The following is a 16,079-nucleotide window of genomic DNA, read 5'->3' on the forward strand; positions in this document are numbered from 1 at the left end:
ACAGTGAGTATATTAAAAAAAATATTAGATAAATGCTAGGAATTATAGGTCCATTTGGCAGAAATGTAGGAATTGGTACTCCTGTGACTGTAGTTTGGGAATTATTGATCTTCTACCAGCACTATTCAATAGAATTTACTGTGATGATGGAAGTGTTCTGTATCTCCACTGTCCAGAATGGTAGCCAGTAGCTGAGGTGGTGATTGAGCACATGGAATGTGGCTAGAGTGACTGAGGAACTAAACTTTTAATTTTATTTAACTTTAACTCAATTTAAATAACTGCATGTGGCTGGTAGCTAACTGTATGGGAAGCTCAGTTCTAGAGGACAGGAAAGACTGCTTATCTTTCAGGCTTTGTAAGAGAAGCACTAAGTTCAAGATTGTATTCTCCATCAGTAACTGAATAAAGAAATTCTGTACTTCTAAGAAACACATGTTTTAAGATAATCAACGATTATTTATATTGCTTACTTTTATATTTTTGAACTTGAGAATTAACCAGGATGCACATGGTTGATCTTTTTGGATATTAATAGAATTGTTAGCAAATAGTGTTAGGCTAAAAACTACATTTAAAATTATTTTATAAGGTTGAAACATTTACTTATACAATTAGAAAGCTGTAGGTATACTGATATAGGACCGTTTTCCTGCAGTTTCCAGAGTGTGGATTCTTTGGCATGTATGACAAAATTCTTCTCTTTCGCCATGACATGAACTCAGAAAATATTTTGCAGCTGATTACCTCAGCAGAAGAAATACATGAAGGAGACCTAGTAGAAGTTGTTCTTTCAGGTAAGTAAATAGTTTATTTTGTTGCCTTTCTTTTCAACGAGCCTTATTTTTTGCATTTAACTAAATGCTGTGTTCAATTATACTTTGTACTACAGTTGCTTACTTCTTTCATCTGTAATAATGGTTACTATGTGATTTTTACTTTCAGGAAGGTTATATCACAGATGAGAAAGTAGGAAAATAAGCCCTGAATTACTTATTTGAGTGTTACTAAGCTAAGGGAATTATCAGTTGAACCAGAAGAGGAATATGTTCATCTCTTGAGTCAAAGAAATAAAACAATTACACTGAAATTCTGGTCCCTTTCCCCGTTTCTTTGAAGAGCATAGAAGAGAATTAGGGTTCAGAAAAGAAAATGAGAAAAAAAGGAGAAATAATGAAGATTTAGAAGAGGAAACTGCAATATTGGTTGATTCCATGACTTAAATAATGCTCCTTCTCTTTTTGTTCTCTGTGGACATTTTCTTATTCTCTCCTTTCCTCTCTCACCCATTCTTGCCATCCATTGTCTTTAGCTCCTGCTATTATCTCATCCAACAAGTGGGCAGGATTGTTAGTGAGAAGTGTAAAGGAACAAAGAATATATATAGTAGGCCTGCAAAACTTCTTGTTTGGCAGCAAAGGAAAGACGGAGGAAGAGAGGAGAAGGGGAGGGAGGAAAGGAAAAAAATGGAAGAGAAAGAAAGGAAGAAAAGCCAGTCAAGAGTCCAGAGTCCTGCCACCATTTTTTTTCCTCTTCCCAAATTCATATTTGCAGCTTGTTCTTGAGATCCTCTCTGACTATCACCTTTCCTTATTAGTCTCTTATCCTTCCCATTCATCTTCTCTGCCACAACCCCAAATTCTATACACATCGCAATCCTTGTCTTTCTTTTCACTCCAGAGGGGCTTCACTCCCGGTCCTCCCTGGAGGTCATGCTCACATCTATTCCTCTCTTGCCCTGGACCCTACATCAGGCCACGGGGATATCCACTAATGACTTGCAGGTAGTGTTGAGAGGATGTCTGATGGTGGTTCCGTCTGCTGCTGTTGGCTTGCCCACAAAGGGGAGAAGAGTCTCTTTATCCTAACCACTAGGACTCTGGAGAACAGAGTGTATCCTGGGATCCTAAATTAGAACTGAGTGTGTTTCCCACAGAAACATTGCTATAACTTAATGTTAAGTTCTGCAATTTTTTTTTAACTTTAGTGTTCTATTTCCCAGTACATTATAAGTTAAATAGTTTTAACTAGCTAAAATAAATCTTGACAATTATTTGCAATGTTACCACTCCGAGAAAATGCTTTTGGAGGTCAAAATACCTACCTATAGACCTACTTTTGGAGCTCAAATTATTTGAATTTGGTGAAGTTCCTAAAATAGAGTTTGAAAACCACAATATTAGCTGCTGAAAATAATTTATTTTTATGGTCAGATGAAACTTTCAGAAAAAAAGATTCTGTGTACTTTGACAAATGAATATGGTCAATGTTCTTAATCTCATCACAATTACAAGTACCGGGTTTATTTGAATATTTTTCTTTTTTAAAAGCTTTGGCCACAGTAGAAGACTTTCAGATTCGTCCACATACTCTCTATGTACATTCTTACAAAGCTCCTACTTTTTGTGATTACTGTGGTGAGATGCTCTGGGGATTGGTACGTCAGGGACTGAAATGTGAAGGTATGTGTTCAAAATTTTTGTTTCATTTGAAATAGGATTTCACATTTGCGTTCAGTAATCATCAATGAAAAAACAAGATCATTGGTAGTGACTAGGTAGTACCCAAGGTTTAGAATTGGAGAGGTATGGTTATCCTGTATTAGAATTACCAGGGGGTGGGATGCGGGTGCACATTTCTGATTAGTCAATAAATATTTTCTGTAAAGGGCCAGAGAGTACATATTTTAAATTTTGCTGGCCATGTGGTCTCTTTACAATGACTTCACTTTGCTGTTGTATTGATAGCATGAAAATAGCCATAGACAGGTTGTAAACAAATGAGTATGCTTTGTTCCAATAAAATTATTTATGAACACTGGAATTTGAATTTAATATAATTTTCACATGTCATAGGAGTAATTTGGTACACAGTCTACAGTTTGCTGAAGTTCTTTAAGCCAGAGGTTCTCAAACTCTGTCGTGTATCAGAATCACCTTGAGGACTTGTTGAAACATACTTTGCTAGGCCCCATCCCCAAAGTTTTTGATTCAGTAGGTCTGTGGTGGAGCCCAGTAATTTAGATTTCTAACAAATTCTCAGGTGCTGCCTTGAGGAGCACACTTGAAGAAACCACTGCTTTAGCCAACTTAACCTTTCTAAATAACCTTTCTACACGTTTCCTATTCTTCTTAGCTTGTCATCTGGGTTCTTCATTAGGATAACTATTGCTGCCAGAGAAAATAAATAAAGGAAGCACCTATTTTTTTATGTACACACTTATATAGTAAAGTTAAAAATTTTTTTTAACCTTTTAAAATATGTTTAGGCTGTGGATTAAATTACCATAAACGATGTGCCTTCAAGATTCCAAATAACTGTAGTGGTGTAAGAAAGAGACGTCTGTCAAATGTATCCCTGCCAGGACCCGGCCTCTCAGTTCCAAGACCCCTGCAGACTGAATATGTAGCCCTTCCCACTGAAGAGGTATGTATTCTAAGGTAATAGAGGGCATTTTACTACTTACTCCTTACGTTTCTGCAGGATATATAACATCATCTTAAAACATAAGTTATATACTGAAAAATAGTAACATTCCTACACTTAAGAAACTTAAAACGTATTACTGTAGACAGGGCTTACCAATAGTCATGAATTGCATTTTGTATACTTTGTGATAACCTTATCACTTGGACCATAAGATCAACCTCCTAACCAGTATCCCGACTCCTGGTCTCCACACTTCACTACAGCTTAATATACAACAATTCTGATTAGATTACTCCCCACTAGGACACCTTTATATATTCTATGTTTCCGACAGTCTGTAATATTCATCATTCCTTGAACACACCCTTTCCCCCCTACATTTGCTCTTTTTGGTATCTATCCTACATGCTTTTTTCCAGACCTAGCTCAGCAGCTACCTTACCTGATTCCCCTTTACCTAGAAGTTACTTTTCTGAATGACATAGCACTTTTCAAATCTCCCTAATGGTGTGTATAGCATTCTACCTTAATATCATAGTGTTTGTAGCTTATGATCTATTTAGAGAGGACAATATTCACGACTTTGTTTGCCCCATCATGCCCAGCACCATACCTTGTACTTCTGGGTACTCACTCATAAATGAATGAGTGTTTGAGTGACACCACTGATCACTGATCCTTAATATTCCAGTGAGGTATATTAGTAGATCTCTATACCATGAGACCGCTGGGACTCAGAACAGTCAAGTGACTTGACTGAAGTCACAGAGCAAATTAGTAAGCAATATTAGAATTCAACCCAGATCTGATTATTTGTAAATCAATGACTTTTCCTCATATCTTGTACCCCTCAAGGGTAAATGTAGTAGATCAGGGAAGAAAGAAATAACCACCTATTCATTTGGTACTACTTAAAATGACTTCCATCTATACATTACAATCTTAACATTTAGTTATTTCTATAACCCCTTTGGTCTTCTATATATTAATGGCAAAATCAAGTCTTTGGGCTGTTGTCTTGACACCCTCGTCACAAGATTTTGCTAAACCGAGGCACTGGAGTAAAAGCTTCTGCAATTCTTTCACAAAAATCCCATACTTCCATATTGCGTAGCCCTACTATGAGATTTTTAAAGTAGAATAAGAATGCTGTAGCATTAGGAACTGAGAGCAAAGAGTTATTATAAACACATACAAAAGCTTGGGGAAAGATTGGTAATAGAAAAGTTAATACATTTTATACACAAACTGCACAGGAAACTTAGCTAAGATTGGGAACTGTAGGATGAACACATGTTGTTTTGAGAACCCCACAAATGATACTGGTGTGTCAGCCATACCCACTGAGTATTGCAAGATTAGGAAATGGCAGGACAGAGCAGATGAATAATGTATTATTCATTCATTTATATTTTATCCCAAAGATGAAACTTCCTTAGGGAAATATGAGAAGTAGAGTGACATGTTTGAATTGGTTAGATTGTGCAGAGTATTTTAGAACAAGTAGAAATTGTAGAGAGGAATCTCAGGGTTACATTTGTCAGTCCAAGCGTGCAGTCTCAAAATTATGAATAAGGTACAGTAAGAGAAGAGCTGAGAGCTCATGGAGGAAAATCAGAGGGAAGAAAGAGTAGTAAAAGAGTATACTCTAAAGGAATGAAGGAGATAGCAGTGTGGAGATGGGAGCAATCTGAACCAAGTTTAGAGAAGCACTAACTCTAAGTGGCTGCCCAGTAAGAGCCTCATAACTTCTCAGGTGCCAGTCTTCACGCTGGCTGCTTCACTTAGCTTTTCTGTGTAATCCTCACCCCTGTCCTGGAAGGTATAGCTGTTATCCTGATTTCGTATGTAAGGCACGAGGAAAAGTTTCTAAGGAGTCAAGATATTAAACTTCATTGACTACTAGATAAGAAAAGGCCAGTTGGAACAGGAGCCTTTGAATCTGACTCTGGGGTTGTCATCGTTTACACGTAAGAAGGCAGCTTCTGTTAGTTTCTGAAGTCAGTCTAAAGGGAATCAAGTAAAGAGATGGAGAAGATAGACTGTTCATTGAATTTGGTTAAAATGGAACCACTGAGATTAGAGAAACCAGAATTGAGTGATGGCTATTTGGAGATGAGAGAGATTAATGTTCATTGCAATGCATTTGGGAAGTTTTTTTTTTTTTTGGCCGTGCCGCACAGCTTGTGGGATCTTAGTTCTCGACCAGGGATCAAACCCACGCCCTCAGCAGTGAAAGCGCAGAGTCCTAACCACTGGACACCAGGGAATTACCCATTTGGGAAAATTCCTGAGGGGTAGGACAGAATCAAAGTAGAAGGAAACTTCTGGGCCTAAGTGTACACATAAAAGTAGAGATATTTCTTTCATTGAATAATGTTCCAAACTCAAATACATATAATTGGGGAATTGCCCCCTTTAAATGCTTTTATTGCCTTTATTGTTTTACATGACTGAGAGTTGGCAATATTGTTATGAAGTTTTTGTGAGCAATACTTCAGCCAAAATTAGTTTAAGCCCACACTGTGGAAATAATTACTTTTAGAAGATTTCTGGCTATACATTAATAAGAAAGAAATAAGAGTTTAAGCTAAGCAGTAATTTGGAAAGAGAGACATTAAAGCAAAGTAAGAAAACTTTCATTTAATTCTAGTTACTCTCATCTGAGTGCTCACATTTTAACCAAGTGCTCTAGGTAATTCTACCAACATTCTCTGTCCTCCAAATTCTGGTTAAGTCCTCTGTACCTTTCCTGCCTTCCTCACTAAATAGACGGTAAACCACTGTTACTGGTAAGATTGCAGTATGTGCCCAGGTATGCTGGGATTGGGAAAAGGTTAAGAATCACTGGACTGGGCTTCCCTCGTGGCGCAGTGGTTGAGAATCCACCTGCCAATGCATGGGACATGGGTTCGATCCCTGGTCCAGGAAGATCCCACATGCCGCGGAGCAACTAAGCCCGTGCACCACAACTACTGAGCCTGTGCTCTAGAGCCTGTGACCCACAACTATTGAGCCCGCGTGCCGCAACTACTGAAGCCCGCGCACCTAGAGCCCGTGCTCCACAACGAGAGAAGACACCGCAATGAGAAGCCTGTGCACTGCAACGAAGAGTAGCCCCTGCTCACCGCAACTAGAGAAAGCCCGCACGCGGCAACGAAGACCCAACACAGCCAAAAATAAAATAAATAAATTTATAAAAAAAAAGAATCACTGGACTGCTATGTAGAAGACCCAGGTCTAAGTTTTGATTTTAATACTAATGCTTTAGTAGTATTAATCCCGTTGAGCCTGTTTTTTCATATGTAAAATAGGGCTAATAACATAAATAACTACTTGTACTAGACATGAAAAATTGGGTGGCTCCTACAACCACAGTCCCCTGAGTAGTTCCTTATAAACATGCTCTGTACCATGTCCCTGATACCCCAATCCCAGCAGGACCTGACAAAGGGCAAAACTGGCTAAATCAGCCTTTCCATGTTACATGTTTTAAACTTGAGACAAACTGAGTGGTAGAGGCAGAAGCAAGAGAAGCACAGTGTTGAGTCACCACTAGACTAGGGGGCCAGGGATGAGCAAAAGCTTAAAGCATCTGTTTCTAGTTCCCACTGGCTGCTTTATCAGCTCTGCAGAATCACTGTGGTGCTCCTTTTGCTGAAGGTGTTGTGTAAATGGAGAAGGGGTGGGCCACACTAGAGCAGGATACCCTAGACAGCTGAAATATGTAAGTTTGGTTCGTGTTTTAACATTCTTTTTGTACTTTCCTTTTTTTTAAAATTTATTTATTTAATTTATTTATTTTTGGCTATGTTGGGTCTTCATTGTTGTGCGTGGGCTTTCTCTAGTTGCGGCGAGCAGGGGCTACTCTTCATTGCGGGGCTCAGGCTTCTCATTGTGGTGGCTTCTCTTGTTGCGGAGCACGGGCTCTAGGCGTGCAGACTTCAGTAGTTGTGGCTCACGGGCTCTAGAGCGCAGGCTCAGTAGTTGTGGCGCATGGGCTTAGTTGCTCCGCGGCATGTGGGATCTTCCCGGACCAGGACTCGAACCCGTGTCCCCTGCATTGGCAGGCAGATTCTTAACCACTGTGCCACCAGGGAAGTCCCATCCTTTTGTACTCTTCTTAAACTGCTTCATAATTTTCTTGAGAACATTTCTGGCTACACTTTAGTGAAAAACTATCCATCAGAGGCTGTTATCTGTGTTATTTTTATAGTGCTGTCCTCCAATGGTCAGTCCTTTTCTTTTTCCTTCTTCCTACTTTTTTCAAAAAAGCCTTTTATTTTCTCCTCCCCTCATTTCTCCTGTATACTTCTCTATCTCTTGGTTTTTTCTGGCTTCTTTTGCTTCTAGTGGTTGAACATATCAATGTACCATGACTCAGCTTCTCTGAGTTACAGACATTATTAGTTATAGAAGGAAGTTCTGGCAGTGAAGATGCAAGCAGCTACAACAAAATTGTTATACGTCTAGGTGGTAGTTAGGTATTTGGATTTTGTTCTTGAGAATATAGACTGTATTCATTTTCATATTTCTGATATAGAGCCTGGCCAGTTATAATCAGTGAATGCTGAATTAATATGATGAACCATATTCATCTGACCTATAATTTAAATTGATTATTTCCTTTTATACTTAGAAAGGTTCATAGTTAAATAATCCATTTATCCCTCAGATTACACAAAAAATTTTAACCAACACCACCTTTAACTTTCCTTTTTGCTCACCTAAGAGAAAAAACCCAAATAATTGGAAAATACTTAAAATATTAAGGAACTTCCTAAAGCATAATTACTAAGGGTAAAGTTGTTTTAGTTTGTATCTGCACTTGTTTGTATCATCAACATTAATTAAACTTAGATTTTCACATGCTTGTTTTAGTATTTGTTAAAATAAATTAGAAAAACTAAGGCTTGTTTCAGAATGTTTTCAGACGTTGTATTCAGTAACTCAGCGTGAGCAGCACTAACATTTTCTGAATTTACTTAATTTTCCTGTGACTAATTTCTTGGTAAGGTTTTTGAAGGTATTTGAACATGTTATAAATTCATTTTAAGTTCTGTTTTTTATTTGTAAAATGTCATATGTGCCTGGAAATAATAGTTAATCAGTGAATATATGTATGTGAGGATGAAAATATCTTTTTGTTTTCTAGCATAAATAATAGCAAAAAAAGTCTGCACTTTTCTCATTCAAGGGTTGGTAAGCTAAGCTTCCAAAGGAAACTGCTGAGATGCACATTTTTAGGTTTTTGGCTTTAGTGTTTGAAATAAATGACTTTTGTGGTCAAGCCCTGATCTTAATACTTTGTTTTTAATATCGACTTACACTTATAGAAATTACTTATGTTTTAGTCACATGTTCACCAGGAACCCAGTAAGAGAATTCCTTCTTGGAGTGGTCGCCCAATTTGGATGGAAAAGATGGTCATGTGCAGGGTAAAAGTTCCACACACATTTGCTGTTCACTCTTATACCCGTCCCACCATATGTCAGTACTGCAAGCGGTTACTGAAAGGCCTCTTTCGGCAAGGAATGCAGTGTAAAGGTAGGATTGGATGTTTTTCTTAAGTAAAATTTATATTTGTTTTTGTTAGCAAATACAGGTTTAAAATATTTTTTATTTCAGAAGCATTAAGCAGATACCTGTAAATTGGGCTCATACTTAACTTAAAAAAGATAAAATTAATATGCACGCACCTGCATGCGACGACTAGTATCTGCAATATGTGTATACTGTACCAGGAGCTGTGCTAAAGAAAAATTAGAGTATAAACAGAAAACCTAGAATTTGGATCTGAGGTGTGGCTACTTAACACTTGCCAATATGGAACAGTTAGTAAGCAGATAAGCTAATATTTGACCTTAAGTCTTTCTAATTTCAAAGCCAGACACTACCCAAAATATAAAATAATGCCCTCCTCTTGCCATTAAATATTCATACACACACACGCACACCAACATATTACAGGTGTTTTGTTGTTTTTGGTTTTTTTTTCTAATTACGTAGCTATGGAGCTGTACAAAAATTGTCATTCCAGACAGTAATCACACTGAAATAGGCAGACTATAGTAGAAGCCAGTGGAATTGTAATGGGGACCACCTGTATTTGGATACTAACCCAGAACACTATCATAGTATTCCAGAAACATCTCTTAATGAACTAGGTTTTTAATAGAACAATGGAATAAGTTTTTCCTCTAGTTACATAATGTTTTAATGCTTTTTAAAGATGCTTTTATCTTTTTGTCACATATCTTCTTCTCAACAGTGCTACACAATTATGTGAAACCAAAATAGAGTTCAAATATGTTTTAAGGCATTGAGCCAGGATAAGACATAACTAATTTGTCTATAATCTTATGTACTTATTTTTCATGTGATTATTTTAATAGTTCTTGATACTATACTTTTTATATAGAACTATTTGTGGAATTGAATTACCTAGTTTTATCTAGGTAAAACATTACAGTTGAGATCTTTGCAACAATAAATCCTGTTTACAATGTTGAATCAAATAATTATATATAAATTTAACTTAAATATATAAGAAAACTTTTCTTGGCAATATATGGCTACATAGGATAATATCAAATAGAGAATAGGTTGTACATTTGTTGCCAATATTTAATAACCATCAGGCAGGCTTAATTAAATGTTGAAATTTTATTTCAACAGCTTACTTTTGAATATGAGTTAATATATAAATTAATACTTTAAAATATCAACACTAAAGTGGATTGGCAAGCAGCCACTAAGGAATGTTTTGGGAAAGAACATTAAGAACAGATGTACAAATTCTAGCCAGCAGATAATTTTAGTAAAGGTAGTAAATAACACCGTTCTGCTGAGCAGAACAGAAACATTCTAAAACCACATGCAAAAAAATACAGTATTTTATAAAGGAACTAAAATAAATATGTAGATTAATGAATTTTGAAATAAAATCAGTGAACTCTACCACTGGGTTATTAGTTTAACTTCTGAGAGCTCTAAAAGAATAATGTTTTATGCTTATATTGGTTCAGAAAGTATCAGGTTATATTTCTCTTTAAGTATTTTAGTTATCTATGAAAAAATCATAATTTAATTTAGGGATCCTTGTATTTTTATAATATGAATTAAGATACTTAAAAAGTAAAGTAGTCATTTTCATTCACTTGTCAAGCTAAGAAAAAAAAATAGTTAAGATAAAACAGTTATGCTGGAACGTTTAAGAAAACATACAATTCTAAGAACAGCAGTTCATTTATTCATTCATCTGTTTATTTTCTACTTCGTTATGTTAAAATTTCAAGGCAGCTTATATAAGCATATATAGAATAAAAGAAAGCATAAACTAATTAATAAAAACATAGGTAGGAATATGGAGAAGTATAAATGCCTGTCATTAGAACCTACATACTTAGCTGCATGTGGGCCACAAATTTGGCTCTACATTTCAAAGGGAAAGGGAAACCTTGTTATTTTCAGAATTTGCAAATCTCATGAGATAAAAAACTAATTATTTAAGATGCATGCAAGATATTAATATCATATATGAATTTCTTAGGGTCTCTTATTTTTAAAGACATTACTATATAATGCAAGTTTTATCCTCCACCAAAATATTAATTTCATGGAGCTTTTTCTTGTAATGACCTTTGCCCTGTGCTATTGGCATGATTCCCAGAATTTTCTTGAATCACAGGGGTTACAGAATTATTCTAAAGCAGGACTTGAAATTATTTTTACCCATTTATTGTTGGTAGAAGTATTTCGAAGGTTGTGTTAGACAGTAGTTATAGCAGTGGGTCTCAATTTTAGCATTAACTAAAGAAGTCATTAAAGCACACATTTCTCAGCCCCACTCCCAGAGTTACGGATGTTAGGGGTAGGGCCCAAGAACATGCGTTTCTAACAAGTTCTCAAATGATGCTGCTACTGCTGGTCTGATGGCCACAGTTGGGGACCACTGAGTTACACAGTAGTATGGTACAGTTGGGATCTGACACTGATCTGCAATGCAATCAGCTCTGAGGTTCTTGCAGGCTGAACAGAGCCATTTTGTAATGCAGGTGAGAGACCTTGTGCATGAGAAGCTCAGGCCTTCCTTACAGGGTTGTATGGGAAAGCCCTTACTAATTCCTAATAAATGGTTGTAGAATTGCAATCCCTTTTCTGCATGTGCACCAGGTCCTAATAATTAGGAATTGAAAGTAAGTGCCTGACATATGTTGGAAAGGAATTTAATCAGCCTGAGAAACTCTTAAGGGGTATGTGGAAAGAAGAATGTGAGGTAAGGGAAGGAAACATGGAGCTGCAGCAACATTTTGGCAAAGTGTTATACAAGTAGTATAAACTTCATTTTACAGATATAGAAACTGAGCCCTGAGGGATTTAACAACTGTTTAAGAGGTAGTGTTGGAATTTGAAACCAGACCTTTAATCCAAAGCCTGAGTTCTTAGTAGAGGAAATCTTTATTATCTCATCATCATTATTAATAATACTCTGTGTGTGAGTAAAGAAAGTCTTTAACCATATTCTGATACTGCCTGACATTTTTATATAAATTAATAAGGTGAATATTTTATTTTAGATTGTAAATTCAACTGCCATAAACGATGTGCATCAAAAGTACCGAGAGACTGCCTTGGAGAGGTTACTTTCAATGGAGGTAAAAGTCCTTTTCTTAATTTCCAGAAAAGATCACAATTCTTTTGTGTATTATCTTTGTATAAGGTTATATTTGCATATTTTATTTTGCTTACTTTGTTTTTTAACTTTGACTTTTTTCTGATTTAATAATCAAGCAAAATACGGAGATCAGTAACAGTATACTTTTAATTATACCTTTCCGTCTTACCTTTAACCACCTACCACTCTGTAGTCTAGTGTGGCCAGTGGTGCTGCATATCCTCTTTTATCTTTAATACTTATTTTATAACCCTGCTGTTCTTAGAACTATTTCATATTTCTAGTATTTATTGATTGCTTACTGTATGCCAGGCACTGTTCTAAACTCTTTACATATATTGACATTTAAACCTAAGAACAACCTTTTGAGATAAGGACTTACAGATGAGTAAACTTAGACACAAAAACATTAAATTAAATAACTTGCCCCAAAATACAACCAATAAGTGGTAGAGTTGGGATTTGAACCCATATGGTCTGGTTTCTTAGTCCATAGTCTTTTAGAACTTAATGTACTGTCTCACTTTCTCTTTCTCCATCAAATAATCATTAGCGAAACATTTTTGCTTTTTACCATTTTTTTTTTGTTTCGTTTGTTTGTTTTCTCTTTTCAATATTATATCATGCAAAGTGATTACCGTTTTTGGAAGGAAGGAGTAATGACTCTAAACTTTCAGCATAATTTTTCCGTAACATTTACATGACTAGTAAAAATTGAATGTAAGTAGTTCTGTAGAAGAAAAGCATAAGGAGTGGAAATTAAACTCCTTAAGAATTTAACATTTTCTCTTACGGCATGTTTTCTGTGGTTGCTATTTAACACCATTGACAGAACATGATTGGTTTTCTCATTTCAGTTGCTTGGAATTGATGCAGTTTTTCAATGATTAAAGTCTTTTCTAGATTTATCTAGTTCATGTATTTTTGTACTTCTCTACCTTTTGACAAATGGATATGAAATACTATTTTATTTATTTTAATGTGCGTTTTTCTTTATATTAATGAGTTTGAGCATCTTTCAGATGTTTACTGGTTAATTATGGGTTTTTACCCTATAAGTTACCTGTTCATATGCTATATATTCTACTAATTCTTTGTCAGCTTTATTGAGATATGATTTGTATACCTTACAATTCACACATTTAGTTAATTCACAGTTATGCAGCCATCACTACAATCTAATTTTAGAACATTTTCATCATCCTGAAAATAACTCCATACCTATTAGTAGTCACTTCCCATCCACTCTTCCCCATTAGCCCTGGCAACCACTAAATCAGCTTTTATCTCTATGGGTTTGTCTATTCTAGACATTTCATATAAATAGAATCAAACAATGTGTAGTCTTTTGTGACTGGTTTCTTTCATTTAGCATAATGTTTTCAAGGTTCATCCATGTAACATGTATCAATACTTCATTCTTTTTTTACTGATGAATAATATTCCTCTGCATGAATAGACTACATTTTATTTATCCATTCACCAGTCAGTCGATGGTCCTTTGAGTTGTATCTCCTTTGGAGCTATTATGAACAATGCTTCTATGAACACTTGAGTACTGATGAGTACGTATGTTTTCCTTTCACTTGGGTAGATAGCCAGTAGTGGAATTGTAGAGTCATATGGTAACCCTGTGTATAACATTTTGAAGACTGCCAAACTGTTTTCCAAAGCAGCTGTACCATTTTACATTATCACCAGCAGTGTATGAGGATTCTAATTTCTATGTATCCTGCACCACTTGTTATTGTCTGTCATTTTGATTATTGCCATCCTAGTGAGTATGGAGTGATGTCTTGTTGTTTTGATTTGCATTCCCCAGATATTGCATATCTTTTAATATACTTATTGGTCATTTTTACATCTGCTTTGGAGAAATATCTATTCTCGTCCTTTGCTCATTTAACTAGGTTACTTATCTTTTTATTATTGAGTTGTAAGAGTTCTTTAAGTATTCTGGATACAAGTCCCTTATTTGATATATGATTTGAAAATGCTTTCTCCCACACTGTGTGCTGTCTTTTCACTTTCTTGAGGTATCATTTGCAGCACAGAAGTTTTTAATTTTGATGAAGTCCAATTTATTTATTTTTTTCTTTTGTCACTTAGGTTTTTGGTAGTATATCTAAGAAGGCTTTGCCTAACTCAAGGTCACAAAGATTACTCCTATGTTTTCTTCTAAGAGTTTTATAGATTAAGCTCTTACATTTAGGTCTGTGATCCACTTTAAGTTAATTTTTGTAATTGGTTTAAGGAAGAATTCCAGTTTCATTTTTTTTGCATGTAGATGTCCAGTTGTCCTAGCACCATATATTGAACAGACTATTTGTTCTTTCTTCATTGTATTGTCTTAGACCCTTGCAGAAAATCAGTTGACTAGATGTGTAATAGTGTTAGCTAATCTTTTACTTTGCTTCTAGTATCTTTCGGCATGTCAGAATTTAAAATTATAATGCAATCAAATTAATTTTCTGCCTTATGGTTTGTACATTTTATATTGTCCTAAGAAATATTTCTTTATCCTGAATCATAAAAATATTTTTCTATATTTTCATTTAAGAATTTTAAAACTTTTTTTCACATTTAATACACTGTCTCTGTTTAGGTGTATTGATATTCCATTAATATAAAATTCTGAATTCATTTAAAACTTTGCCAGAACCTTCTACTCTGGGAACAGATACAGATATACCAATGGATATTGACAGTAGTGACATGAACAGTGATGGTAGTCGGGGCTTGGATGACACAGAGGAACCATCTCCCCCAGAAGATAAAATGTTCTTCCTGGATCCATCTGATCTTGATGTGGAAAGAGATGAAGAAGCTGTTAAAACAATCAGGTAACGTGTGTGTAAGGATTGCAAGCTACTTCCAAATGCAGGGTCAGTCCAGGAGCTCTGTTAAGAAAGAACAAGCCACATCTCTTTAAGTGGGACCTAAAATGTAATTTAAAATCGGTTAAATTGTGCCTAATACTTTTACATGTACCACAGTATTTTTCTGAAATAAATTATATTACTCTTGCTATCCACTCAAGATGGGAAGGTATGAGAATCCTGTTTTCTTAAAGAGGAAAATGCTTTATTTAAATATAGTCTAGATATGATATCTAGCTGTAGAGCATCCACCACAAAGTGCCAAAATTGAACCATCAGTTGAAGCAACCAATTTCTTCACACAGGCAGATTACCTGATGTTGGAAACACCAGTAAGAATCTATATCTGAGAATGTTGCACAAAGATGATGGTGATGAATTTGGGGAGAGTTTTCATATTACAATTAATCTATTAGCACTTTGTAAAAATGCTACCAGATTATAAGACTTAAATATCTTCCTATGTTTATAGAAATTCAGCTTTTTATAGATACAGACTATAGGATATACTACTTTGTGATAAAATTTATCATGCTGCCTAGGGTAGGAAGATTTCTAGCAGCAATCCCAAATGAGACCCTCTCCCAGGCTCCAGATTTTCCAAATGGGGAGGATTCTTTCTGCTCTATTCATTGTTTTCTTTTCTTTTCTTTTTTTAATAAATTTATTTATTTTTGGCTGTGTTGGGTCTTCATTGCTGTGTGCAGGCTTCCTCTAGTTGCGGTGAGCTGGGGCTACTCTTCATTGCAGTATGCAGGCTTCTCACTGCGGTGGCTTCTCTTGTTGCAGAGCATGGGCTCTAGGTGTGCGGGCTTCAGTAGTTGTGGTGCATGGGCTCAGTAGTTGTGGCTTGCAGGCTCTAGAGCGCAGGCTCAGTAATTGTAGCGCATGGGCTTAGGTGCTCCACGGCATGTGGGATCTTCCCAGACCAGGGATTGAACCCGTGTCCCCTGCATTGGCAGGCGGATTCTTAACCACTGTGCCATCAGAGAAGTCCCTCATTGTTTTCTTATGTTTTGTGACCCTCCAAAAAAATGTGATGACAAATAATGATGACTTACAGTATTACCTTAGTCTTTTATAAACTATGTATC

The 16,079-nt window shown here is 35.9% G+C and overlaps 1 protein-coding gene across 2 annotated transcripts in view; it reads left to right on the plus strand.

Annotated features, from left to right (window-relative positions):
* PRKD3 (protein kinase D3) overlaps positions 1-16,079 on the plus strand; it is a 77,786-nt gene that overhangs the window by 37,523 nt on the left and 24,184 nt on the right. For both annotated transcript variants that reach the window (XM_060026809.1, XM_060026810.1), the window contains 6 exons: positions 659-797; positions 2,331-2,462; positions 3,269-3,426; positions 8,784-8,976; positions 12,009-12,086; positions 14,766-14,949. In XM_060026809.1, coding sequence (XP_059882792.1) covers positions 659-797; positions 2,331-2,462; positions 3,269-3,426; positions 8,784-8,976; positions 12,009-12,086; positions 14,766-14,949 — 884 coding nt within the window. The remainder of the gene's footprint in view (positions 1-658; positions 798-2,330; positions 2,463-3,268; positions 3,427-8,783; positions 8,977-12,008; positions 12,087-14,765; positions 14,950-16,079) is intronic.

Source organism: Delphinus delphis, chromosome 12, assembly GCF_949987515.2.
Source record: "Delphinus delphis chromosome 12, mDelDel1.2, whole genome shotgun sequence".
NCBI classification, from domain to species: Eukaryota; Metazoa; Chordata; class Mammalia; order Artiodactyla; family Delphinidae; genus Delphinus; species Delphinus delphis.